At 35.6% G+C, this 27,332-nt stretch overlaps 3 protein-coding genes across 11 annotated transcripts; 2 read left to right on the plus strand and 1 right to left on the minus strand.

Moving 5' to 3' along the window:
• The first annotated feature begins 3,531 nt into the window (after window positions 1–3,531).
• On the plus strand, window positions 3,532–16,547 carry LOC116182367 (tropomyosin-1, isoforms 9A/A/B). 7 transcript variants are annotated; one of them, XM_031502901.1, is made up of 8 exons: window positions 3,532–3,827; window positions 4,454–4,587; window positions 10,296–10,413; window positions 13,273–13,343; window positions 13,413–13,488; window positions 13,881–13,943; window positions 14,677–14,746; window positions 14,823–15,664. In XM_031502901.1, exons 1-8 carry the CDS (start codon window positions 3,684–3,686, stop codon window positions 14,903–14,905), a joined length of 759 nt encoding a protein of 252 aa, XP_031358761.1. In that variant the 5' UTR covers window positions 3,532–3,683; the 3' UTR covers window positions 14,906–15,664. The 7 variants fall into 7 exon arrangements, with proteins under 7 accessions (XP_031358761.1, XP_031358760.1, XP_031358759.1 ...); XM_031502900.1 differs by lacking the exon at window positions 13,881–13,943 and adding an exon at window positions 14,137–14,199 and having other exon boundaries at window positions 3,536–3,827; XM_031502899.1 differs by lacking the exons at window positions 13,881–13,943; window positions 14,823–15,664 and adding exons at window positions 13,715–13,777; window positions 16,294–16,547 and having other exon boundaries at window positions 3,553–3,827.
• A 1,998-nt stretch (window positions 16,548–18,545) lies between these two features.
• On the plus strand, window positions 18,546–20,421 carry LOC116182368 (palmitoyltransferase ZDHHC6). Its single transcript, XM_031502905.1, has 7 exons — window positions 18,546–18,736; window positions 18,783–18,961; window positions 19,010–19,094; window positions 19,140–19,438; window positions 19,720–19,932; window positions 19,989–20,176; window positions 20,228–20,421. The coding sequence occupies exons 1-7, from the start codon at window positions 18,682–18,684 to the stop codon at window positions 20,385–20,387; spliced, it is 1,179 nt and encodes a 392-aa protein (XP_031358765.1). The 5' UTR covers window positions 18,546–18,681; the 3' UTR covers window positions 20,388–20,421.
• A 4,642-nt stretch (window positions 20,422–25,063) lies between these two features.
• On the minus strand, window positions 25,064–26,788 carry LOC116182366 (ras-related protein Rab-27A). Of its 3 annotated transcripts, none has more exons than XM_031502895.1 (5): window positions 26,418–26,788; window positions 25,941–26,158; window positions 25,721–25,835; window positions 25,458–25,570; window positions 25,064–25,406 (listed from the first exon to the last, which is right to left on the minus strand). In XM_031502895.1, exons 2-5 carry the CDS (start codon window positions 26,150–26,152, stop codon window positions 25,211–25,213), a joined length of 636 nt encoding a protein of 211 aa, XP_031358755.1. In that variant the 5' UTR covers window positions 26,153–26,158; window positions 26,418–26,788; the 3' UTR covers window positions 25,064–25,210. The 3 variants fall into 3 exon arrangements, with proteins under 3 accessions (XP_031358755.1, XP_031358753.1, XP_031358756.1); XM_031502893.1 differs by lacking the exon at window positions 26,418–26,788 and adding an exon at window positions 26,198–26,401 and having other exon boundaries at window positions 25,941–26,152; XM_031502896.1 differs by lacking the exon at window positions 26,418–26,788 and adding an exon at window positions 26,288–26,399.
• Between the last annotated feature and the right edge of the window lie 544 nt (window positions 26,789–27,332).

Consider the following 27,332-nt stretch of genomic DNA (forward strand, 5'->3'; position numbering starts at 1 on the left):
CCCTCAAAAAAAGGCAGTGTATAACCTTCCTTTTTTACCAAAAATCGACTGCACCAAAATTTCTCGGAAAAAACACTTTTTCTTATTAATTTTGGTGCGTAGAATCCAAAACAATTCGTACTTTTTCGATCAGACTTCTCAATCAAAGTTATAGACTAGAAACCAATTTCGAAAGAAAATTCAAAGGGCTGTAACTTTTGAACTAGTAGCCCAATCTTGGAACTGTTTGAAATTATTGATTCTACAGGCCACATTGTATAAGAAAAAATTTTTTCCGGGTCTATCTGACACAATTTTTTTTCGGGCCTCAAAAAAAGGCAGTGTACCTTCCTTTTTTACCGAAAATCGACTACACCAAAATTTCTCGGGAAAACACTTTTTCTCATTAATTTTGGTGCGTAGAATCCAAAACGATTCGTACTTTTTCGATTAGACGTCTCAATCAAAAGTTATGGGCAAAAAACCAATTTCGACAAAAAATTCGAAGGGCTGTAACTTTTGATCTAGTAGCCCAATCTTGGAACTGTTTGAAATTATGGATTCCGCAAGCCACATTCTATAAGAAAATTTTTTTTCCGGGTCGATCTGAGACAATTTTTTTTCGGGCCTCAAAAAAAGGCAGTGTATAACCTTCCTTTTTTACCAAAAATCGACTGCACCAAAATTTCTCGGGAAAACACTTTTTCTTATTAATTTTGGTGCGTAGAATCCAAAACAATTCGTACTTTTTCGATCAGACTTCTCAATCAAAAGTTATAGACTAGAAACCAATTTCGAAAAAAATTCAAAGGGCTGTAACTTTTGAACTAGTAGCCCAATCTTGGAACTGTTTGAAATTATGGATTCTACAGGCCACATTCTATAAGAAAAAATTTTTCCGGGTCGATCTGACAGAATTTTTTTTTCGGGCCTCAAAAAAAGGCAGTGTACAGCCTTCCTTTTTTACCGAAAATCGACTGCACCAAAATTTCTCGGGAAAACACTTTTTCTTATTAATTTTGGTGCGTAGAATCCAAAACAATTCGTACTTTTTCGATTAGACTTCTCAATCAAAAGTTATAGACTAGAAACCAATTTCGAAAGAAATTCAAAGGGCTATAACTTTTGAACTAGTAGCCCAATCTTGGAACTGTTTGAAATTATGGATTCTACAGGCCACATTCTATAAGAAAAAATTTTTCCGGGTCGATCTGACAGAATTTTTTTTTCGGGCCTCAAAAAAAGGCAGTGTACAGCCTTCCTTTTTTACCGAAAATCGACTACACCAAAATTTCTCGGGAAAACACTTTTTCTTATTAATTTTGGTGCGTAGAATCCAAAACAATTCGTACTTTTTCGATCAGACTTCTCAATCAAAAGTTATAGACTAGAAACCAATTTCGAAAAAAAATTCAAAGGGCTGTAACTTTTGAACTAGTAGCCCAATCTTGGAACTGTTTGAAATTATGGATTCTACAGGCCACATTCTATAAGAAAATTTTTTTCCGGGTCGATCTGAGACAATTTTTTTTTCGGGCCTCAAAAAAAGGCAGTGTATAACCTTCCTTTTTTACCAAAAATCGACTGCACCAAAATTTCTCGGGAAAACACTTTTTCTTATTAATTTTGGTGCGTAGAATCCAAAACAATTCGTACTTTTTCGATCAGACTTCTCAATCAAAAGTTATAGAGTAGAAACCAATTTCGAAAGAAAATTCAAAGGGCTGTAACGACCGTTTCCGTATTTAATCGACCTGGTTCGGCTATAATATTTTCAGGGTTAAACCAGAAATTTCAAAATGTACGCTATACATACTTCTAGTAAAGGCAAACATATCGCATATTGCAAAAATAAGAAGCGCGAATGCGGAGATTACGCAATTGCATCTTTGTTGTATTTATTGAGATATTTTTTTGTAATTTTAACCATAGATGCTTTTAGTAAAGAAAAAAGTCTCAGCTTTTTTTTGGAAGTACTGACAAGTGCATGGAAAATTTGAAAATGCGCTAAAGTTACTCGAGACGAAAACCTTTTTACTTGTTTCTATCTTACATGAGTTGTATGTGATAACATCCCAAACAGTCTAACTTTTCCTTTTCACCCTGTATCGCAGAAACAAACGTAGCTAGATTGATTCTGTAATCTGTATTAAAATTTTCATAATGAAGTGGCACAGGGTCGCGAAAACCGCAAGCCTCTATCTTTCAAAACAGGTGAGATATATCGCAGTCCCAACCAAAATAGCACACACGGTACATACGTCTATTTTAGAAAAGCCTTAAAAGTGAGTAGGTGTACTCAAATGTGTTTTTATGAATGAAACGCCCTTTGGATGAAGGTATGATACAGGGTGAACATAATGGCATTTATTAAAGAACACCTCAAAACAACAGCTGCATAAATATAGCGATAACGATACGTTTTTGAAAAGGTTTTTAAATGTGAATATTCCGATTTTCAAAAAAAAATACCAAACCAAAGTAAGAAAAACTAGATTGGTGCTGTACATCTTGCGAATGTTAATTTTTTTAAGAATATTTCGTGAATGCTCGCGGTTGGCACCGAGGCGAATTAATTCAAATGGCTTTTTTTAAACAACAAACAAATTGTATTATTTACTCCTAATTCAAATGTACAGTAGCAATTAGCATAATATGTCAATGGTAGTAAGAATCTACAGGGTGTTTTTTAGGGGTTGGATGATAGCTAAACGAAAGTCAAGTTTTTAAAATGGTCCAGTAGGCCCTGGTTATATTTGAATAATCGCTCTACCTTTAGCAAAGGGCCAAAGGCAATGGCGGCACATGAATTACGGACCCTTAAGAGCCCGACCCCGTGTTACTGTACTGCATTCTCTAGGGTGGTATATATAAATATCTCTGGAAATATCTGTTGGGGAGTGCTTTGTATTGCGTTCATTATGGAATCGTCTTATTGTGATTAACCGCTGCAAATGTCGTGTGGTGAAGAATATTCTGGTATCAACTTTCAGCACGTCATTTCTCCTGTCTGGGAAGACATGTTTATCAGCCCAAAATTTCCTTTCACCATTTTTCAAGCAGGCACATGCCTTCGCACACGTCCAGGCCGCATTGCATATTACACACCTGCACTGGCCTTATTACTTGTAAATGGCTTAATTATGTATGCGCATTGAGATTACTAATTGTAATGATGTTTATTAATAATTGCGAACGTACTTGACGTTGACCTATTTGTCAGTGAAGTAGATAATGAAATTTTTTTGTAAAACGCAACGTTTACGTGTATGCTTACATCATAGCTCGTAAGAGAGGAATGGCCATATATGGACCTTCATTGGCACAATTAAATTGCCCGGTTGCGATACCATATGGTTGCATTTTTTTTAAATTTCATAATGCCGTAATCGTTTTATAATGTATTTAAATCGCCCCGGTATTTATCGGACCAACGGTGGCGCCATCTTGTTTACGTCGCACCGGAGGGATTGAAATAATATTTGTTTATAACAAATTGTGCTTGAAAGGAACGATTTTAATTTGTACCGCGCCTTCTATTCAAACGAACAGGAAACTTGTGGCAGGTGGCCGAACTGATCCTGCGCACCGCCATTAAGAACTCAGCCGGCTCGCCCAGTTAGTTCAACAACGTCGGGAGGCACTCGTTACTCGTAGTTTTTTTTAAATTAATCGTTGGGTGTTTTGTGATAAATTTATTAATAATGAGCACAACAGTTTCTCAGGGCACCATTTTGGATGTCCTTAAAAAGAAAATGCGCCAAACGAAGGAGGAAATGGAACGTTATAAAGACGAGTGCGAGGAATTTCAAAAAAGGTTACAATTGGAAGTGAATCGACGCGAAGAAGTAAGCCATTTTTGTACTTTCCACAATATTTGTTGTAATTGATTAAATATTTAACGCGCTATCCTTTTTTCACTTGCGGAATTGTGCATATGCCTCGCCCGTGCGGTCCGTTTTGGTGCTCTCCGTAGAGGTGAGGTGCGTTGCCCCTCTTATCGATTTAAGAAGGTGACGTGCCAAGGTTGTTCTTTTATTCACGAAAAATCGGTTTTCACTTAAAATTTCTCGTAAACCGTTGAGTCACAAGCTCAATTTCGAAATGACTACATAAGTCGAAAGCCTATTAACCGATTAAAAATTGATCGCCCCCTGACATTTCGATTAAACCGACGAAAAAAATCGTCCATTGATAGCGCATGGAGTCTTGGAGGTTATCGGGCACGTACCAGTTTCGGCAGGGGCAAGGTCGTTGCATTCCGAATTTTCCTGCATCATAATGCAACAAAATGCATAGAAATATTGTCGTTGACGTCACCGGAAACAATCCCCCTGGTTTCCTTCCGTTTAATGCATAATGGTTACCACTGTCACGATTTTTTACCATAAAGGTTACGATCAAATAAATGTAGCACGTACTGTTAGAAGTTTTACGGTCGTAATTATAAATTACATGCGCGTACTTTTTTCAGGCGGAATCAGAAGTTGCAGCACTCAATCGTCGCATTCAATTGTTGGAGGAAGATTTGGAACGTTCCGAAGAAAGATTGGCAACGGCCACCGCCAAATTGGCCGAAGCATCGGCAGCCGCTGATGAAAGCGAACGGTCAGTATGACTCATTTAATGGGTTTAACAAAATGGCCATATTTTTCGAATCATGCGAGTTAAACGAACCCAGATCCTAAATCGGCCAAAGGGCCGATCTTTCCTCTTCTGTGAGATCCTGAAAACAACACAAACAGACCTTATGAAAATCCCCAAAAAAAACATGTCCTAGATGGAACAGTTTACCTTCATCTAATTAATTCATGTTTAACTCGCGTTACTCGAAAATGACCTGGTTACCTTTGCCGTCTTTTAAGAAGTTAGCGCCTGATTTGCAAACTTGAATTTCTTTAACAGTTCCACTGTTCCAGATAGACTTATAAAATCTGTGCTTGATCTATAAGTAGTTAGGGCATGAAACACCTGTTTTGTACCCCAAAATTTAACCTGAAGAATAAACCTCGGCGTCCTGTGGGAATTTTTTTCAGAAATGATCGATTATTTCATTTGAATTGAGTACCTAACCTTCTTTTAGAAGAAAATCAGACAAGTAATTAACCTAGACTTCAGAAATTACCTGAAACTATGTATCAATATTTAGGAAAATCGTCCTCCATCCAGTTTTACTATTTCTTGTTTGTAGCAAGAGAGACCGGATTTCCCTCATATGCATTTAAAAAATGGCGAAGTATGCACCATGTAATTTTATTGAAATATTTTAATTTTTGGAAATAATCGATGTACAAAATAAAAGTATTCTCTTATTAAACAGGTTGCTTTTTTTATCATTTTCGATGGATTAAGTATAATCTAAATGCTCATATTTTGTTATTACAGGTGGTAGAGGGGACCAGATTTGTTTTTCTATTTCTTGAAATAGGTATTTGTTCTTGCTGTCTAGGCGTTTCATGTACTTTTACTGCAATCATGAAATGAAGTAAAACAATTATTTTATTTTATAGCAAATGTTAAATTGACATTTTAATAGGTTTGAATGAGTAGGCTACGTCGTTCTTTAACCGTAAGGATAGATAAAGTGATCACTTTAACCGTAAGGGTAGATAAAGTGAAACAGATGACTGTGCATTCTAATGACGTCTGTCATTCTTATTTCAAATGCATGATATAAAATGACGTTCAGAACCGAGTTCAGAGCGTATGACAATATTATGTTTTTATGGAAACAATCGCGACGGCAGAACCTAAGCTTTTTATTTTTGAGGTCTCTAAATTAAATTCAGAATTGTCAGAAGCTTTACAATCATTTATATATGTGTCCTATTGTGGTTGAGACTGCACTGTATCTGATAGATAGAGACTTGCGGTTTTCGAGACTCTGTGACACTTTTTTGTAAAACTTTTAATTCCACAAACAGATTAAATCTAGTTTTTTACTGAGATATGTACAGGGGAAAACAGTTTTACTTTGGTGATGTTATCATATCTTACTATCCATGTCAGATAGAAAGTATGTAAAAACTTCCCTATGTTACGAGCTATTTTAAATATTTTTACGTAGATTCCCGTGGCGTGGAAAAAAAAATGTGGGCCACTTTTTCTGAGATTTGATCCAAAGTTGGGATTTTTGAAATGTAACACCCTGTAAGTATATCTTAAGGTCAATTTTTTGCATTATTTTTCCTGATTACATTGACCTATTATGTTGTTAAATTTTAGCCATGAACCAAAAATAAAAACCTTATTTTTTATGGTTTTTAAGTACATAGTAGGCTATGGATTCATTCAAAAATTTGAAAAATATATACTATAAATTCGAGATAAGAGGGTCACCTTCATATATCTTTTTTTTTGCGAGAATTTTTCATTTAAATATAAGTAATTTGATATGTGACATGACGATGTATCCGATCGCATATTGAAACTTCCGGTTTAGCCGGAAATCAATGCAACTTTTGTTTTTCAAATTCAATCCCCATTTTTTAAGATGTTTGAAACTTTACTGTACGACAACATAAAATGTGCATGTGGTTTATATAAAAAAAATGGAGAAATTCGCGATTCAATATTTAGAAAACTGAGGAAATCTAGCATACCGTGTGCTGTCAGGGTGCACCGTGCGTGCATTGCATTTGAAAAACAAAAGTTGCGTTGATTTCTTGCTAAACCGGAAGTGATACTGGAAGTTTCAATATGCGATCAGATAGAGCGTAATGTCCTCGGTAATGTCGCATAGGAAATTATATTTGACAAATTTTTCGTATCACGCCAAGTAAAAGAGATATTCAGGTGATCCTCTTATCTCGAACGCACTGTATAATTAGGTATATAAAATAAATATAGGTTGGGATACATCAATGTAATCAGGAAAACGAACGCAAAAATCGACGTTAATATATATTATTATATTAAATGGCAACGTTGGCTCAGAAAAGATGGCCCAACATTTTTTTTCTATCTTTGTCTATCTTATATGAGAAGTATGATATAACATCCCAAAAAGTCAAACTTTTCGTTTTCACCCTGTATCTCAGAAACAAACAAAAAGCTAGATTGATTCTGTTTTGTGATATTAAGTTTTTAAAATTTTCGCTTCTAAATTTTGTTCAAAGATTCCGTGATTATTCCTTTCCGAATGCGTAATATACAAAACCCAAATTTGAATAAAATCGGTCGAGTCCTTATCTTGAAAAATTACCAGAGTACGTAGGTACGTACAGGGTGGTTCAAATTCGTGGCTAAGCATTGGGATCTCCGCAACGTATATGTTAAATGGGGGAAAAATGGTCCCTTTTTGTGACTTAAAAACGCATTTGAAGTTTTTGAAAAATCGTTGAAAATAACTAAAAAGTTTCAAATTCCGTTTAAGCTAGGGAAAATGAAAATGAACTTTGGCATATTCCTGTTTCACGGTGTATCTCAGTTATTTTCAAAGATTTTTTAAAAATTTCAAATGCGTTTATTTTAGTCACAAAAAAGTTTAACCTATACTGTATCTCTAACCGTTACGGAGATCCCAATGGTGAACCACGAATTTGAACCACCCTGTACATATTTATATTTTTGCCATGACCTTTACACTTAAAGAAGAGATTTAATTTTTTTTGTAAATCAGCAGGTTTCAGTTTTTTTCTATATAGCTTTTATTCGGTTTGTAATTTTGTGAATGTAATTTTAATCAGTACCCAAAACAACAAAACTTTGCCTATTTCATCTCTATCTTCAAGAAAAACAAAATCTCGAAACGGAAACCTCGGCAAAAATTTCTTTGCGTCTATTCTACACTGTATCTCTCACCGCCGCCGCGCTAGATCCAAATGGAGGGTCACGAATTTGAACCACCCTGTACAGTTTTGGAAGTTTCGACAGCAATCATATTTTTTTTAAGTGGAATATCTCAATAAGCTCGTGAAAAACTATCACAGTCATAGCTGCACTCATTTGAATCTCATTTCTATAAAAAAAATTATTGTTTTTAAATCGATCGATACAAACGGCTAATTTTTAATTTCTTTACACAAGCGCAATAAAACCTTGTTACTTTCACTTTCATCAATTTTGCCAACGCAATTTAAAGAATTGTGCTCTGAATTTTTAAATTGTAGTTATACCCTTTTTTGGAATAGGGCACAATTTTATTTTTAATTTAAATATGTGTTTAAATTAATCAAATAAATTATATTGTATGCTGATCGCTGGGTTCTATATTTTCATGTTTTTATTTATTTATTTATTTATTTGGTCTTTATTATTACGTGGTCTTAAGTCATAATTATTTCAAGCATTATTTTGTTTATTTACGAATGTTAGTTATTATTTGTTTGTTTTTAATCGCAAAAAATTGAAAAAATTGGTTTTGAACTCGGTTTTGAATTTAAGAAAATCACAATTCCGTCTAATTACTTACTAATTACAAGGATTCCCAAATTTTTAAATTTAACTTTTTAAATCGTCGATTTTTTAAATTATAATTATTGCCACCTCTGGTTTCCAAAATATTTTAGACACAGTAAAATGTAGTTGTCGAAATTATGTGCACTTTCTCCCTAAACACGTATGTGAAAAAATTCGAGACCTACGATATTTGCTATCTAGGTACTTTTGCATATGAAAATAATGAATCCCAATTTTTAAATATTTGGAAACATACTCATCCCCTCTCCAATTTTGTACGTGCTAGGAATTTCAGAATAAAAATTTCAAAATTCAAAATTCCGATTTTAATTATTGACTAAATTATATTTTGCACTGTGTAATAAATAATTTTCCTAGAAATTAACGAAAATCTTCTGAAACTGTTATATTGTATGGAATGAGAACCAAATTTAACCCCATTTTTGCCCATTAGGTGGTGGCCACTTACTTAAAAATTTCAATGACACAAATGAAGTCGCCCATCCTAAAGGGATGAGGTGAATGTATGGAAAATGAGGTGAAATTTGGCCTGCTTTCTAAACAAATTTGACATGTTCGGTCATTTTATAATTTTTTGGAAAGTAGTGTCCAAATTTAAAATTTTGGTTTTCAAATGAAAGACAGTTCGTTTAATAGGCAAAATTGTTTTCAATGCCGCTCGGGATTGTCAATAAAAAAATCGTATAATATCAAATTAGTTTGTATCTTTTAACCACCCACTTTTTTTACTTGCTCTTAGGGTACACCTTGTCCAACTCAACCAAACACAGATGAAACTGTAACGGAAATTTTTAGCTCACAGAACTCAACAACCCAAAGGATGACCGTCAATTAAGATCAGTAGGCAGAAAATATAATAATCTTAGTTAAAGTCTATCTGGAACCTGACCAAAAAAAGAAAAATGTTCTTGCAGTGGTTCACAATAGGTGGAACTCTGAATACCTAGAAATTTAAGCTGGTAAACTAAAGGTGCTACTTATGCAAACCTATTTTGAGTTAAGAGAAGCATCGAATTAAATAAATCCTAATGCTACTCATTGGAAGACCTGTGGTATTTGAATCGGTAGCTTTGCACTCGTTTACATTGTTACCCTAAGTATATCATTAGAGAGATAAGATATGAATAATGCGTCATGAAATGATCTTGGTTTTTCATGATTCATTGTGGAGCTCGAACAACACTCACTACATTGTTATTACCAGAAAATAATTTTGGCATTGTATTTTACTCCTATCTTTTTTTATTCTTAATGTACTCCAAAATTAAATGGTGACGCAAAAAATCAAATGGTACTTAGTCCAAACAAGATGCAAGACATGCTTCTCTTTGCTCAGATGCATTGAGATGACTATTGTAGAAATAGAAATCAATTAATTTATTGTTCATATAGTTCTGTATGTATAAAACATTATCGGATTGGATAAATTACAAGGTACATTGATAAGAATTAATCAGTTTGTTTGTACTATATGAAAATGAATTTTTCTTATCACAAAGTGAACAGAATTTCAACAATATTATTTATGTCTCGAAATTAATAGGAATGATCAAACTCGAGAACCTTGAGGAACACCGCTAGGTCCTTTAACTTCAATAATAAATGGGATGTACACGTGGTGGGATTATGTAGTAATAAAAAAAATATACAATACAGTTCACACGTCATGGACCAAAGCTTCCATTAGTAAATAAATGGCATTAATTGAAGTGTAACTGGGAGCACAATGAAATCAATGACCAAATTAGTTGTAAATGAGTGATTCTCAATTATAGTACAACCATTCGGTAGTGGAGAATCTATCGATTGTCTTTTATACAATAGTTATCAAAATGCACGGTTGCGCTTAGAGGACCTGCACTGTGTGAGATTAAATTTTTTTGTACAAAATTTAGGATACGGAAAGCGTTGGAGAATAGGACGAATATGGAAGACGACAGAGTTGCAATATTAGAGACGCAACTTTCACAAGCTAAATTAATTGCGGAGGAGGCCGATAAAAAATACGAAGAGGTACCTTGTTAATTCCGAAACATTGCCACGAAAGAAAATTGCCCGTTGTTACCCGTTGGCGGGGCAGTTTTCTTTTGAGAACAGTAGGGATGATAGGGACAATTTTGCAGGTGGCGTCGGTCCGGTGGTGGAGAGCGACTTATTTTTATTTTTTTATGATTTGTTGTATGCTTTGTGTTTAATATTTTATTTCCTTCAGTGCCCGCAAAATTCTTGAGAATCGTTCTTTGGCGGATGAGGAGCGTATGGATGCTCTTGAAAATCAGCTCAAGGAGGCCCGTTTCCTCGCTGAGGAAGCAGATAAAAAATATGATGAGGTTGAACTACAAACTTAGCGTATATTTGGGTGTTGTGTTGTTGTTTATTTTCTTTCTTGATTTTTGGAGTGCTATCAGTGCTACCGGTTTTTGAATTTTATCTCAAAACTGGTTAGAAAAGCTGAGGACCATGGAACTACTCGCATTGATTGTTATGGTGTCACAAATCGCTACGGGTTTACAAATATAGCTATATAATTTATCTACAAGTGATAATATGTGATAATGTGATATTATGTGCGTAGTGAATATCGTTCGGGTTGTGTGAACATGGTATAAACCGTAAGATTAAGGGGGGTGGGTCTGTTTGTTACATTTGTAATAGTATTTTTGCTTTGGGAAGGTAGGTAAGTTACTACAAGAGCGCCTCGCAAATTTTCATCCAACCAAAATGTGAGATATTCTTTTCACAATTTCTATTGGTTCAAATTTTACATCAATACTTAGATGGAACCAGAACATCACAGTGATTGGCGAAATACTTCAAAATTTATTTTAACGTTTTAATGTTTGGTACCCACCGAGGGTTAATTCACGGTTGGGAAAGCTGGAGAGACTCGAGCCTTTTTCATGTTATCGTTAAATCTGTCTGACAGGTAACTTCTTTGGCAGCAAATGTATTGACATAGGAGCAGATAGGTCTAACTGAAACCTGAACAAGAACTTCCGTGAGATTTCTCGGACTGTTAGAAATGAGATGATCAGTTAACAAATAACTAGACTCTGCCATGAAGGTAGGTTTCCTATTAAATTCTGTACAGAATCGAAATTATTTAAACTTTTGTTTGAACATTGTCCTATAACGTGAAGTGAGTACTTATTTCGATTAATTTTTCTTTCTGTCAACTCCCCATTTGCACGTTAAGGCCCCAAATATATCCAAAATATTTTTTTATCCCCATCCCAAGAAGTGCTAAGCTATTCAATACTATTCCCAAATATTATTATTATTATTATTCAATACAGTATGTACTTTTTTTACAGGCCATATAAAAAAAATCTCGAAAAAAATCAAGTTGATCTCTCAACGCTTAAACCATGATAGTGACTGTTTAATTGCGCAACTTTTCCCTAATTTGACCATCATTGTATCTTCTATGGTTTGGGACCTATGATAGACAACCTTATCTTGGGCATAGTGTATATGAAAGAATGCATTTTTTTAAATAATAGTTCCATTAAAATTTTTTATATTTTTATTTTATTAATGAGAGGTAGGACCTAATGAACGAAAATTTACGCCCAAAAATTTTGATTACCTCTCAATATCATAAAAATAAAAAAAAATTAATGGAATTTGGAAACAAAAATAATATAAAATAAATTAGAAAATGCAGCCAAGTTAAAGGTTTAACTCTACTAGTACTTCATAATTTTCAAGAAAGTCCAGATTTAGCCGTGAATTATCCCTCGGGTTTTGCTTCAAATTATTTAGTATCAAATCCAACTCGACTTTTTAAATGTGACCATTTTGAAGGAGAGGGCAGGAATAGGCATATGCAGAGAATAAATGAATTTTACGTGCATTTTAATGGGCCTACATTGAAATGTTTTGATTTTGAGCAAGTGAAAACCAAAATCATCTACCTTCCATTATATGTAAAAAATTAACAATAAATTTGTCCAAATAAAGGACCAAAATGTTCATGAACTATGTCTCATTAGCCCCAAAATTTACATTTCTTTAAATTTTTTCAACAAACAATAGGACATAGTTTTTTTGATATGGTTTTCTAAGTAGTTTGAAGACATAGCTCCCAAGTGAAATATTTCGCACCCGTGGAATATTATAAAAAATGGTTCTCATCTAATTAATATTAAGACAATGAACCTTCCATAGAAATGTGTATCAACGAAGTTTTTGTAAAATCAGTTCTTTGTACCGTTAGCAAGCAAACAAAAATCATTGACTCACAGTAAGTGCCACCATGTAGGTATTGACAATAGTAAGTGCATCTTCCATTATTGTAAGTGATTGGAAAAACTAAGGAGAATCGAACTTGTTAATTATTTATGATAAACGGGATGAAAGAACAATGTAACAGTAAAATGGCACATGATGAAAGTCTATGTTCCTCAAATTGGAGAAGTAAGAAGAGTAGCTAGATTAAATCTTCCATGCGCAGCAGGTGGCTACATTAAGCTGAGTATGTTCCATGGTACTCTTTTGCTCTCACTGTTACTAACTAGTAGCGTAGTAAAATGTTGCATTAAAACAAGCGCTTGTTTTGTTTTGATTGTTCTACCGACAAATGCGACGAAATTACAATTGTACTTTATTAATTAGGTGGCCCGTAAATTAGCCATGGTTGAAGCTGATTTAGAAAGAGCAGAAGAACGTGCGGAAGCCGGAGAAGCGTATGTTTATTTATTAATTAGCGTGTACTTTGGCGTTTTATTTTGTTAACACAGCAACGTCACCAGGACTAATTTCGCATATTTTTTTTTCACTAATACTATACTTAGCTAGTTTTGTTTTTAAGTTTTTGTAACCGAATAATAAGTGTAATTGACAATAACACTGCATGTATGTGATGTTTAGGTTGCTCGTAAATTGGTTTTGATGGAACAAGACTTGGAAAGAGCAGAAGAACGAGCCGAACATAGTGAAAGGTAGGGGCTTGGCTTATTTGTATAGTTACTTTTTTGAGCGGTGATTTAATCTCGATTTTCTACTTGCAGCAAAATCGTCGAGCTTGAAGAAGAATTGCGAGTTGTAGGCAACAATCTTAAATCACTAGAAGTCTCTGAAGAAAAGGTATGTCTATTTCTACACAATTTGTCAATGACAAACGTATTGCACTTGGCTACTTTACTCCCACAGTAAAAATACCTACAGCTCAATAAACCATTATGGGAGTAAAGTATCATTGTTTATTTGATCATGGTTGACTTTTATTGTTACAAATTACTTTCCCACAGCTAAAGTCATGATCAAATAATTGTTTTTTCATTACAAGTGAATAATTTATGTTTAATATTAGGCCAATCAAAGGGAAGAAGAATACAAAAACCAAATTAAAAACTTGACAACCCGTCTAAAGGAGGTACAGATGTCATGGAGTGTACCGAGTTGTTTTTGTTGTTTAATTTATACTAATAGGCATGATGAGTTCTTTCAATTGTTGTAATAACTAACTCTTAATCTAGGCCACGATCCGAGAGGAGAATTACGCGACCCATGCGAAGGCATTGGACAATGCTTTGAAAGAGGTAGACTTTTGTAAAAAAAAATGATCTTGTAGATACGAGGCATTCGGCTTTTAATGTATAGATGGGGGTCTCACTGTCCTTTGTTCATTTTTTATTTGTTGTAATTATAAGTCTTATCCAATGCTGTCTCTATTCGAGGGTATTGGTTACTTTTGCTAGTGTGACAGCATGTTTAGCGTTTTATTGTGTGCAGGCTGCCGCTACCAGGGAACATTGTGAGGACAAAATTCATGTCATATCTGATAAATTACGTGAAGTAAGTTTTACATTCCAATACACACTACACCCGCTTTTGCTTTCCTTGCTTCAGGCTGTTGATTCTGTGATTAATTTTTGTGCAATTTGCTAATATGCTAAATTACAGTAATTTTCCAAAAATAACTCCATTAATTACCTACAATAACATTCAATACAAAAGATTAATTTACATAACTTCCTCTTTTACTAATGTTGACTCAATGTCGGGTCATTTTATAAGGTGCTTGGTCTCTGTATATTTAAAGGTTGGTAAAATAGTTTTTTAGTGTTTTGCCTTTTGTAGTTTTGCATGTTTTAAGTATGATTTATTTCTCATTTTAGTGTATTACACCGCCATTGTAGAGTCATAGTGAATTTTTCCTTATTGTTTGAATGTATTTGACATCCTCTCATTTGGGATGGGCATAAGATCTGGCCGGTGAAATACACTAACCTTATTATAACTTGGATAATATATTGTATGTGCATTTTATAGGCTGAAGCTCGTGCTGAATTTGCCGAACGCTCCGTACAGAAACTACAAAAGGAAGTCGACAAATTAGAAGGTTTGTCAAAATTTATAAACGCAGCTAACTTTGTGTTGTGTTTTTTTTTTGCGTTATTAACAAAATAACCTTACAGATGACTTATTAGCGGAAAAAGAAAAGAACAAGGTCCTAGCAGATGAAATGGAAGCCACGTTACATGATATCCAAAATATGTAATTTGACAGCTATTTCATTTTACATTCCCTCATTTTCTTTCGACATTTCCAGCAATCGTGTATTGCCACAGCAATGCATTAATAGAGTAGCTTTAAATAAAACGCTTTTTGCATTTATCAGCGAAGTATCGGTAGCATTTTTTTTGTACGTTTGTAATTTGATGCGACACAGACACTTAAATTCACAAGGCAAAAAGCAATAATTTTAGTTCTTAGATTTGCATCACTATTGTTTCTGAAATTTTGCACAAATTTTTTTCTCAAATTAACGTTAATGAATTTTGCATGTTGCCATAAGGGTTGATCTCGTAAACATCGCAATTAGATCAACACTGCCATTTTTTCTTAAATATTTATAATTGTGCGTATCTCGTTATGCAAATTTCATTAAATTTAATTTATCGCCGTATTTTTTGGATTAATTTTTGTATAGGTATTGTATATTTTCGTAACCTGTAAGAATTAGGTAAATACACAGTTGTATATTTTTTTAAAAGTGTGTATCGTTAAGTAATTAAACAATGTGATGAAGCACAGCTATTTATTACAATTTTTTGGTATTTGGTTTGAATGTGTGCTTCTTTGTTGAATTACTGTACACAGTTAATTTAGGGACCACTTTTCGTAATTTCAGATTTTGATAAAGTATTATTTTATCTATTATAAATATAATTGCAAATTTTATTTTTAGTCTGTTTATATTCTAATAATTTACTATGTATTCTATGTGGTTGAACTAATATAAAAAATTTTTATGTTGTTGTTCTTTTTTAGTTTGCTTTTATTGCATGTTTTAGTTGCATTTGTTTTTAGTATAGTATATTCACGAAATTCATACAGACTGGATTAAATCAGATACAAAGTCTTTGCATAACTAGTAACCTGTTGTTTAAATGTCATGGAGACTGAAGTAATAAATCAGCTAATTTGTTATACAACGCAATATTATAAAGTCGTAAGAATACCAGAACTGTTCAACTAAAATGGACGGCAGCACTAAATGTGAAGTTTTATTTTGTTTGGTAGTTTGTTTAACAGTTGTAAGTTTTGTGTTCCCTAACACAATGCAATTATTAAAGCGCGCATATTATTTTATTTTAATTTTCGCAGATGAACTCGTTGCCGAGAAGGAACGTTACAAGGAGATTGGAGATGACTTGGACACTGCATTTGTTGAACTCATCTTGTAAAATCCTTTTAAAAATGCAGACGTTTGGAGGCGATGTCGGATAGACGCTCCTGTTAACAGTTTTCATAGGAATTATTTTTTCTTATTTGTGTTAATAATTACTGTATATACACAATAACCGAATATACACCATCAGTATTTACTTCTTTCTTTTTAGTATAAATACTAACACAAAGTAACTGTGTGTTTGTCTTTTGCAGATGAGTTGCTTCAACAAAAAAGCAAATATAAAGCTATTGCTGATGAAATGGATCAAACTGTCGCTGATCTTGCTGGATACTAACATTTCATTAATGCCTGAAGTCTTTCCGTTTTAACAATTAACTCATTTTTTATGAATGCTTTTACTTATTCGTTGCATGCTCATGTGAAGTAAAAACGCTATGGCCGTATTGAAATTAACATAATTTTTTACATTAACAATAAAAATCTGAGAATGAAGTTTAATCTTTAACATTTATTATATTATACTACCAAAAACCTATCCTTAGTTCCACTTGTGAGTAGTTCTTATTAATTTCGAATTCTATAAATCGTAAATTTAGTCTAATCCATCTCTTTTCAGTCAGATAAACCTGCAAATAACTATTAAAATATTGTAATTGCATGAACAATATATTCCACGTTCTATAGTATACATTTTGAAGACCAAATAATGGTGTCCCTATTTTTCCCTAACGTGTGTTATGCAATATATTTCCCTATAACTATATGTATGTACGTATCTAATTGGCTCTTAAAAACTAAGCAGACTATGGAAAATATAAAAATAGCCCCTTTACTAAGAGACTATTTTTACGTAACTTATTCTTTCTACTTTTTGATATTCTCACAAATAACCAAATTATAAAATCGTCTATCTAGCCAGGCTTGAAAAAACAGAAGCGCAAACCGCTTTTAGGTTCTCAAAATATCTCCAAAAAACATGCAATGTGAAACACCCTGTAAATACATACTTATATCCGCCTCTATTGGTGGTAGGTAAATGCTTGCCGGAAAATGGTCCCATAATTTTCATCTTCATCCCTAACATTGTTTGACAGTTGCATATTTTAATGTGTAAATGTTCGGTTATACAGGGATAGAAAGTTCGTTACTTAAAGTCAACGTTGCAAATTTTCGTGCTTAACATTAATCTGAACATAAATTAAAAATATTTTTAGTAGTTTTGAAAATATCGCAAAAAAACGAAAATTTCTGATTTTTTCATGATAAACTAATCGTACCTATGTAAACATTTCTAACCAAAACATTATTTGGGGAATGCTTGATCGGAAATGTTCCCTAGCCAAGTTATCACTAATAATAACGCTGAGTGACTGAAAAATTACATTTACAAAACGAAAAGCGAAAAGTCCCCTCTTAACTTTTATAAAATTCGGTCAGTTCAAGTACGGAGAAACTGGAATTCTCCCGCTCCTGTTCACTTCGATACGTTCAAACAATAAATAACAATAAACTGTTTTTAATATAATTACGTCCATTCCAGACGTCTTAAAAATACGGAACCGGTGTCAAAATTCAAGTTAATCTCGACTTAATCGGATGCGGTTACATGTAAACCAATTACCAATTACGGTTAATTATACTTATCCAAATAGTCGGAATGAAATCTCCAAATTCGACAGCTCCGCAAATGGCCTTTTTGTTCCTTGGAGTTTCCAACTACTAAAACAGAAATAAATATTTTCGCGTCGAACGAAACGCTTCCAATTTACATCGCTTGGGTGCTCATCTATCGGAGTGTTAGGTAATTCTGGTACGATTTCTCGGCGGAAAACGGGTGCTTCGTCACGACCTTAGAACTTTGTCACTTAATGACTGCCAGTTTAGTATTCCTCGCCATAAAATGTCGACCAATCAGATTTCAAAATGAATGACGAAAGTACAACAAAATATGAATTTAAAAAATCATTTTATGTCATGACTGGTTCAAAAACTAAATTATTGGATAAATTTTTCTTCATGGTTGTATTAAATCAAAGGCAACTAATACTTAAAAATGTTACAATGGCTGCACAAATTTCTATTCGACCTACTTCCTACAAAACCTACTGATTTTAGCTGTAGGGATGTAGTTACATCATAGCGTCCTTATTTTTCGATATAGAATGCATATATTATATAGTGATTATCACTTCGTAGATATTTTTTGAACAGTCATATTTAATTCTAAACTCTAAAAGTTTCGATAAAATTTAAATAATCGGTTTAGGCGTATAGAAGACTTATTCCAAATGTAACACATTTCCAAAAATGGGTAAAAACAAACCGCATCTAATTTATAACGACATATACCGATATCATATAAACTGAAGATACTTATATGTAACCATCTACTTGTATAATCCTTGTATCAAATTTTAAAAAATTAGTACTTATAGTTGGACATCCTGTATCTCTAACCGCAAACAATTCAGGTGTATACATTTCGAATTGTAGGTATTTCGCTCTCGTATAAGTATTGCTTTGATCGATTTGACATAACCTCAAAAAATAGTAAAATAAGAGAAAAAGCAAAATGTTTTGAAAAACCTTCCTGCTTATCTTTTCGGCTTTTACCATCAATTTAAAATTCTTAAAGGAAGATGTGTTTCGGTCCATTTTCAAGAATATGCCATTGGGGGCCACTAACAGCTTTAGGTGGGTGGTCAATTAAAAATTCCAATTAACTATTAATGAGTTCTAGGTATTATAAAACTAATTACGGGTGTAACTTTATATTGTGGAAGCATGTGGTGGCCGAGTACGACATGGGGAGGTTTTTTCAACACTAGCTTTTTTATGGGAATGTCGGGACTGACCTTGTATAATTTTATGTCGTCGATGTTTCACGGTCCCGGATATTTGCCATTGCTATGGAGGCCGGTAATATCTCTCCACATTTTCCCGCTGATTATTAACGGGGCTGTTTAGGTAAATGAGAAGGAATGCGAAAACTTGCAGTGGTGTGGTGTTTGCCAAGGTTATAAGGCTCCCAGATCACATCATTGTCGAAAATGTAAGTTGCGCACGAAGGTGACAATTAAATGAGCTTGTTTATCAGGTGGACGGTGTGTCATGAAAATGGATCACCATTGTCCATGGATAAATAACTGTGTTGGATGGGGTAATCATGCACATTTTACTGCGTTCTTATTTTTTGCAGTAGTAGGATGTGGGCATTCTTCTACAATTTTATCATTTTCCTTGTATAGAGGAATTAATCGCACATGGTATATGTACCATAATATTCAAAACGTTCCCATAGTTCATTTTGGTTTGTATGGGTTAATTTTAACCGTATTTGGGTTAGGATTAGCGGTGGGGGTTGTGCTTGCTGTGGGTATGCTACTAGGTTTACAGGTAGGGAGTACACTTTGTTTTACGAAGGCGTAGAGGGGCCACAAATAGAGATATTGAGTTATTTTAATTCAAAGTGGCATGGAAGGCATTAAGTTTGGACATTTAAATGATTTGATGAGTGTTAGAGGGTTTTCTTAACCCATGTATGAGTCTTGGAAAGTGTGTATAGTCATCTGGAGAGGGTGCAGATTTTAAACTCCAAATTCAAACCTTATAGTATGACTACTTGTGGCCCGTCTACGGCTTGAATTGTTTCAAGTATAAAGCTGGGGAAATTTCAGTTACGTGCAATTATTAGAAACCGTACCGGTATAGAAGATTGGATTTTGGAAAAAGCAATTTACAGGAGGAAAGACACAGACGACACCTTTGTATTTCCGTACCATTTGGGATTGTGGAGGAACGTGCGGCAAGTCTTAAATGTTGGATGTGAACCGGTGGGTGATGGTATATTGTGGGAAGTCGCCGAAGGCTGTGATCAATTTACGCTTACAGTAACTCTTCTTTTTTATTTTAACTGCTGTGAAAATTTACATCCCTACTTTCACAGAAAGAACAGTTGGCACAAAAGACCGATAAACGGCATAGAACAAAACTGTACAATATTCTTTATCCCGCTTCAGGCGCATGGTTTCCCATTACAAAGGGGTTAAGGGTGTTTTTAAGTATTCCCTGCACAGATGAACCACGAATAAAACTTAAACAAGGGGATGTCGTTATTGTGAGTAGGTGGAGAAAGTAAGCCCTCATGAATTAAATACGTGATGTATATTGGCGACATATTTTCAGGCACTGGCTGTTTGGCGAAAAAATACAAGCACAATTAGATGCATCTGAACAATCTATTGCGAGGGTGCGAGGCTGGTTCCCACGGAAATGTGCCGTTGAGCTGGTTGATAGTAGTAGCACAAATAGTCAGCTTAATTTTCAAGATAAAAAGTTAAAGTAATAAGTACATCAATTAGTCTTTACTTGCAATGTGAGAGTAGTCGAAAATGATTGATAGTCTTTTCTAATTATTTGATACAAAATAGGCATAAAGTACCATCATTTACTTGTTTGAATGGTTTGGTAAAAAATTCATTCATTCAAATTCGATTGCTTTGGTAGATATCGACAAGGTGAGACAAATCATAACATATCTAGTCACACAAATCAATGAAATATGCAGAAAATACACTTTTATATATTTTATAATTAATGTGTTTTTTTCTCCTAAAATTAACCCGCCATGCTAGATCAAACTGCATTGCGACCTTTGGTCTATTATGCTCATGGGTATCATCTTCCCTTTCAGACTACCTGTATATTTGATAAAGTCCTGGGAAATTACGTCTTTTTAGCGGGCGACACTAAATAAATTGTCGACAGTGGGTGTCGCAAATTTTATCTTCATCCTATTTATTAGCTTTAAGATGGACGCTGTTAATTCTCCGTTGGGGGTTTCCAGAAAGATCTTGGAATGGCGGCTCTGTCCTGAAATTTTGGACCAGTGCCTGTAGTGTAGTGCTCTTTCGTGAGTTTTCTTTTTTGGCTGTGTTATATGTAATCCCACACGCCGGTTCGGGTCGCGTATTGCCAACGTATTGTATGTACAACACGGAGAGTAGCGGTCAATTTTCTGCAGTGCTCTATGCTGTGGCGATTATATAAGTGTAAGTGAGAATGCCAGCGGTATGTAGGTATTCAAGCAAAAGTAGACCATCCCGCATTTTAAACAGAAGAAAAGTTAATTAGGGGGCCCCCTTCTGGTATTACTAAGACGCTAAGGTGGCTGGCACAGTTGCTTGTCGTTGTGCCTCTTCGCACTCCATGGTGGTCACCTTCTCTCCCTCCACCTTCGTTTTGGGGAAGAGTTTGAACGTCACTCTGGTGAAGTTCACGTAGGGCCGATGGTTGAAAGTGGTTCCCATCTCCCAGGAAGTTTGGCCCATAAGGACAATCAAACTTTTGTCTCTCTAGTCCCTTGATCACTTAGACGAATTGAAGCTTCACCCCCTTCCACACGGAGCCACTCTCCCCACCCCAGTTCCGACCTCTTACCCAGTCAGTACCTGATATGCGCATGTGATTAACAGCACTCCCCTCGGTGGCGAATTTGACACAAATCACTCCCGTTGCATAAAGCGCCCGCCGGCTCTATCAAGGATCCAGATTCAGGTTTTGATTCGCCCCGTCTCCTCTTTCGACACCGTTTTGTGGTGGACAATTAGAGACATCTCGAAGCTTGTTGCCCATGCGGTCCGGCTCTCGCCCATTTATAGGTATTTGCTGAGCTGGTCGCTCTTCTTGGCCCAGGCGGCTAAACCAAGACTCGCTGTACCATCCTGAACTCACCAGGTTAGTGCGTATGGTATCGACATGGTTGACGCACGTATACACGATAGCCGGGCGTCGTACTTCCCCTGGTCCACGATGCTGTCATTCATATAAGCCATGCAACGAGCTAGCATTAAGGCCGAAACCCATTGGCAACACGCCACGCCATGTGACGAAAATGTATGCGTATATTCATCCATTTATTTACATGTAGGTACCGCGTACACACTTGACACACGCTATGCCACGCCACGCCACCTCACGTGTGACGATTCAAAACGCTCAGATGTGACCGACGCGTGTTGGTACGTGTGAATGTTCCCCGGTCGCCTCTCCACTCCCGCGGCAATCTGTTTCCGTATTTATTTTAAGAGGGGCATTCCGCGGGAATGTGACCGTTAGATGGCGAACAAGTAGAAAATCACCTAAAATTTTATTAAGTATGCAATGTCTTTCACGAATGAGTAGAACGTTTTTAAATATCGTAATCAAAAAAGGAAAGTTAGGTTTAGGTATTAAAGGATTTGAAACTTGAAACTTTGACATATGCCTGGCGTCGCCGCCTCTCCCAGAATTTAGTCAACTGTCGTGGGGATGCGTCCCCGGTAGTCACTATCAGGGACGTTTCTCCACTACTTTGTTACCATCGCGCTGGGCCGCGACATATGCCAAACAATGTGGTGGATTTTGCGGATTGGGGGGTTGTAGGGGGGCGGCTAACTGGGTGTTATCCGACCCCGAACGGGTACGGCCACAACTTCGCCACTGGTATTCTGCCTTAGAGGGAACTCTGCTTTCTAGTGATAGCTCCTTCTCCGGGCGTTCATTGGCTTCCGATGTTCCTATGCTTTGGTCTCGTTCCCTTCCCTGTTTTCCTGTTAGGCCCTTTTTATTGTTGTCCTCCCCCTGCGTTACTTTCTGTCCCCTTTTCCTCCTCTCCTTGGCTACTTGTCCTTGTGTCTGATTCTTCCTCCACCTCTAGTATTCTTCTGCTTTCTTTCTTCCTTTGATGTTTGTCTCTACTCTTCTCTTCCCATGGCAATCCCCGAGACCTCTACCGTTTGGTTTATAATACACAAATCGATAACCGAATAACTGATAAATCGAAATTCAAAGTTAAACGATCTGCCTCCAGTTCTCTCATTAAAACATGAAAAGAACCATATTTTTTCCGGTTTTGGTTTATTTTGTGCACCCAGAATCTTCTTTTTTTCTGATTCAAAACGATGGCAGCAGCAACACATTCTTCTAAAGAACTCTCACTAGACGAACTGCTTGCGCTAGTGTAATCCATCGCACTCAAAGTTACTACTGCCAATTTTTTAAATAAAATGACAAGCGTGTCATCACGTGGCGTGTTACAAATATGTACACAAACTGTCCCACGTGAACCTATGCCACATGGCGTGGCGTGGCGTAGCGTGGCGTGGCGTGTTGCCAATGGGTTTCGGCCTTTACCCTATGCTCATTCTCTTAGGCCGTTCGTTCCACTATCCGCCACTTGGGGACGCGCATGGTAGGGTGGTACTAAAGTCACTAAATATAGAAAGTACCGCAATCCATTGGGCCCGTGAGTTAGAGAGAGAACGCATGATTTTTGCCCAAAAATGGCGGAAGTTACCAGATTCTAGTAACTTTAATGTTATATCTAGTGACTTTAGGTGGTACTAAAGTCACTAGATATAGAAAGTACCGCAATCATCCGCCATTTTTGGGGAAATTTGCTGCCTACTTAAAAAAATTGACAAATAAAATCTGAATAACTGTAATTTTTTATAACCTAACTTCATAGTACTGTCATGTTTTATAAAAATTATATCTTAGAGAAGGAAAGAGTGAGGAGTGATAATAATGATGGTAAAGTGAAGCCCACATTTGTTTGTTATTTCACCGAAAACTAACCTATAATTTATATACCTGTGAAACCATATACTTTCGTGTGTTTTTTGGCTATCACTTCCGTGCACTACAATGTACCATTGTCCAATAATGTTTTTAATCGCAAATTTCGAGACTTAAGGATCGCATAAACATGAAAATGAAAAATTAAGCAAACTTTGGCTCCGAAAATATGGACGCCCCAGGCTTCAACGCACAGCATTGTCCTTGATAGGATATTATCAGTCCCCTTTCTTTCATAGTCTAAGAAAAATATATACAGATATCTCCAAACAGATGGAACAATCCCTAACATTAAAGTTACTAGAATCTGGTAACTTCCGCCATTTTTGGGCAAAAATCATGCGTTCTCTCTCTAACACACGAGCCCAATGGATTGCGGTACTTTCTATATTTAGTGACTTTAGGTGGTACTAAAGTCCCTAGATTACTAAGGTGGTACCTCTCAGGATTCATGAGATTACTATTATCGCCGCCACAAGAGAAGTAGAGCCCTGCGTCATCATCTACAAGCGTGTGATTTAAGATTTAAAATCAAAGTCAAAATAGTTCCGTAATAATCAATATTAAAGTTGTTGAAAAATGTACTAGATGGCGTAGTTTCGCAAAGGTTTAAAAAGAGCAACAGCAAATCCCAATTCAGTTGTTTTTGTTAAAATGCAATAAAGAACAGGAAAGTTGAAAAAAAACGTAAGTAAAAGAAGAATGACAAAAACGAAGAGCAAAAGAGGTTATGGAAAATTTGAAAATAATTAGGAGTAATACGACGTTGGTCAAATCAGCATCAAATATGCATGTTAAACTTGACAAGCGTTATAGGTTATCTCTTTTCATTACATTTAGCTTTTCAAAAGCGCACGTCTATTATATCCCAAGAACTTGTTTCGTTCTCTGTCCTTTTTTGGGTTGCGCAAATTTTTGAGATATAAGTATCAACACCTTGGATTTATGCATTCGTACATTGATGACGCAGGGCTCTTCTCTTGTGGCGGCGATAATATGTATTATTATGGCAACATTCCCAAAGGGGGATAGTAAAGCTCTGGATAATTTTTACCTCGATTATAAATAACTATCTATCATCACATTGACTGGAACGCTTATCCGTTTACAATAAGTAACAACAAAAATGAAATTTTTTTTAATTTCCAAGGGCAGATTCGCCCGTTTATGTTTGGAAGTTCTGTTCATGAAATGATCCTTCATCTTTGTCTTCAGCCTTTTTTATGCCAATATTTAGGGTGCGCCGTTTACCGCCTCCGCCCACCTTGTCCTCAGGGCTTAATAATAATGGCCTCTACTGCCATGCATACACCTACACAGCAAAGACAGTCCTAAAAATAGCTCATCCTCAAATGACTTCCTACCAGTAAGTGCTGTCTCGATTTCATAGCTAAATATGAGCACTTAATATTAAATAAACTTTATTCACAACAGTAAACAAGGTGATTACATCACTTATTCTAAAGGGTACAATATATGAATTCCAAAATCTACAACTCTAGATCTATATTTTGAAAATAAATACAAATTTGAAGAAAAGTGGCATTAATGTCAGCAAGAACATGATGATGATGCGACCGGACTGTACTCTTCCGGTTCATTCAAATCTCTCGATCTACCTCTACGTCCTGGAAGCACAGCCTTGTCGACAGCAGATTCCATTCGAATCATAACTTTTTCCAGAAGTGCGTCTATGACTATTGCCACATTTTGTCCAGTAGCTGCACTCGTTTCATAATAAGAAATCCTGCGATTCGGTTTATTTTTATTTGACCGACATTACACGCAATTTATTTACCCCAATTTATCGGCAAACTCCTTGGCGCGCCATTCCTTAATTACTCGTCGGTCTTCCAAATCTGCTTTGTTACCACAGAGCACTATATCTGGTGTTTCGCAGTACGCATGCATCTACAATTTATGACCGGTCAGTTAGTGGCAGAATATTTCTGTGTACATGTAACGTAATTGACTTCATATGCAAATAAAGAAAATGTGCAGAAAGGAAGTAAAAATAAAGCGGCAAATTAAAGATTAAAACTATGCACTTTATTTGCATACCCGCAGTTGTTCTATCCAGTTACGTATTTCGAGAAATGACTTTTCGTTAGTGAGATCAAACAGAAGTAGGAATCCCATGGCATCCCGATAGAATGCTGTTGTTAGACTACGGAATCTATAGCAATATCGCTACTAAACTACAATTCTACATAACTTTCATGCCTTGTGTTAATTTACAATAACATTTAGATAGCCGAGTCGGTATCGAAACTATACAAACCTCTCTTGTCCCGCTGTGTCCCACAGCTGCAAATTAATTCGGTGGTTCCTTCCTTTGTACTGGTGGACTAGGCGTTTCTCTCGAAAATCTATTCCAACGGTCGAAATGAACCTAGCGTTGAAGACTCCATCGGTGTATTGGTACAGGAAGCTTGTCTTACCCACACCAGAATCTCCTAGTGCTAGGAATTTTATTAAATAATCATACTCCATCTAGAACTAAACATTTAAAGATTAGATTTCTTCTAGTGAACTTACCATTTTAGGTTAAACTAAGAGTTTTAGCATAGCTCTAACAAAAATAAGAAACGAAAAGTGGAACAATTCGTAAAAATTTAAGCCGTTTACCCCAAACCACCTGTGAGATTTCCTACCAGCCGTTGAAACGTCAAAAGCGATAAACAAAACATTGACCTAATAATTTGGCAAAGCTGATTGGACAGGAAATACTGACGTCATTTAAATTTGAACTACTTACCGCGATTAACTAGAGATGACTCTCGGGTAGTGATGACTTCTTGGTGGAATATGCGAACGGTTTTCCGAAAATGTGGTCTTTTTACACCCCTACGGTAGCTAAGGGTTCTACGTGTACCGTTTTCCCTGCGCGACTACTGAAACATTAATTTTGCCATAGTTTAACGGATATGTTAAACCGCATCCTGAATTTTCGATAGGCGCTCAGAAAGGAATATAATTAAAGCGATTATAATATGCTTCCTATACGCTATCCCGAGTTTTACATTTCAGTTCATTATTTCCGAATAAACAATTACATGGCGCATGTGAAGTTTGCCCCTCATTTTAACTTGGCAATCGTAATTAGAGTTCTGTAGGCCCCCCGTATAAAGTTCGTGATGACTCTTAGGAAGACTTAAAAAATCAATTTTGAAAAGATGGGGGCCTAACTTCGCGTTCCGTCAACTGTGAATTGTTCTGAAAAGATCATCTGCTTTTTAAGTTGTGTACGACTTGTACGAGGGTAGCGCAAAAATTCGCGGTCTGTCCCTGATATCACAGATAAGCATACACAGATTGCTAACCTTATGCATTTTTTGGGAAACAAATTTAGGTATAAAGTCACTAGATATATTATATATTATTAGATATATATATTAGTGACTTTATTTAGGTATACTTAAAGGCGCCCTCTATTGTGGAGCAGTATAAACATGTATCGTTTAAAACTGTAATATGACGCTTATGGATTTATGCGTTAGATGTCGCTGAAACAAAATTAAAGCGCTAAAGTTTGCACAATTCGAATTCCTTAATATTCGTATTATTACAGTGATATGATATGATAGGAGGTACGCTGAGCCATAATTGTTTAATTTAACACTGGAGCTACTCATTCGTCGTAAAGGAGTTATTAAAAGCGGGTACCTGTGGT

Source organism: Photinus pyralis, unplaced genomic scaffold, assembly GCF_008802855.1.
Source record: "Photinus pyralis isolate 1611_PpyrPB1 unplaced genomic scaffold, Ppyr1.3 Ppyr1.4_unclustered_Scaffold4952, whole genome shotgun sequence".
Classification (NCBI taxonomy): Eukaryota; Metazoa; Arthropoda; class Insecta; order Coleoptera; family Lampyridae; genus Photinus; species Photinus pyralis.

Coding starts and splice junctions, on each gene's coding strand:
- LOC116182368 (XM_031502905.1), top strand. CDS start 18,682: ATGTGTTTCGGTCCATTTTCAAGAATATGCCATTGGGGGCCACTAACA. Junction 18,737..18,782: donor GGGGCCACTAACAGCTTTAG/GTGGGTGGTCAA, acceptor AATGAGTTCTAG/GTATTATAAAACTAATTACG. Junction 19,933..19,988: donor GTGATCAATTTACGCTTACA/GTAACTCTTCTT, acceptor CTACTTTCACAG/AAAGAACAGTTGGCACAAAA.
- LOC116182366 (XM_031502893.1), bottom strand. Junction 25,571..25,720: donor ACTGGATAGAACAACTGCGG/GTATGCAAATAA, acceptor CATAAATTGTAG/ATGCATGCGTACTGCGAAAC. Junction 25,407..25,457: donor GAGTTTGCCGATAAATTGGG/GTAAATAAATTG, acceptor ACCGAATCGCAG/GATTTCTTATTATGAAACGA.
- LOC116182367 (XM_031502901.1), top strand. CDS start 3,684: ATGAGCACAACAGTTTCTCAGGGCACCATTTTGGATGTCCTTAAAAAG. Junction 13,489..13,880: donor TAGAAGTCTCTGAAGAAAAG/GTATGTCTATTT, acceptor CTCTTAATCTAG/GCCACGATCCGAGAGGAGAA. Junction 14,747..14,822: donor GGAAGTCGACAAATTAGAAG/GTTTGTCAAAAT, acceptor ATAACCTTACAG/ATGACTTATTAGCGGAAAAA.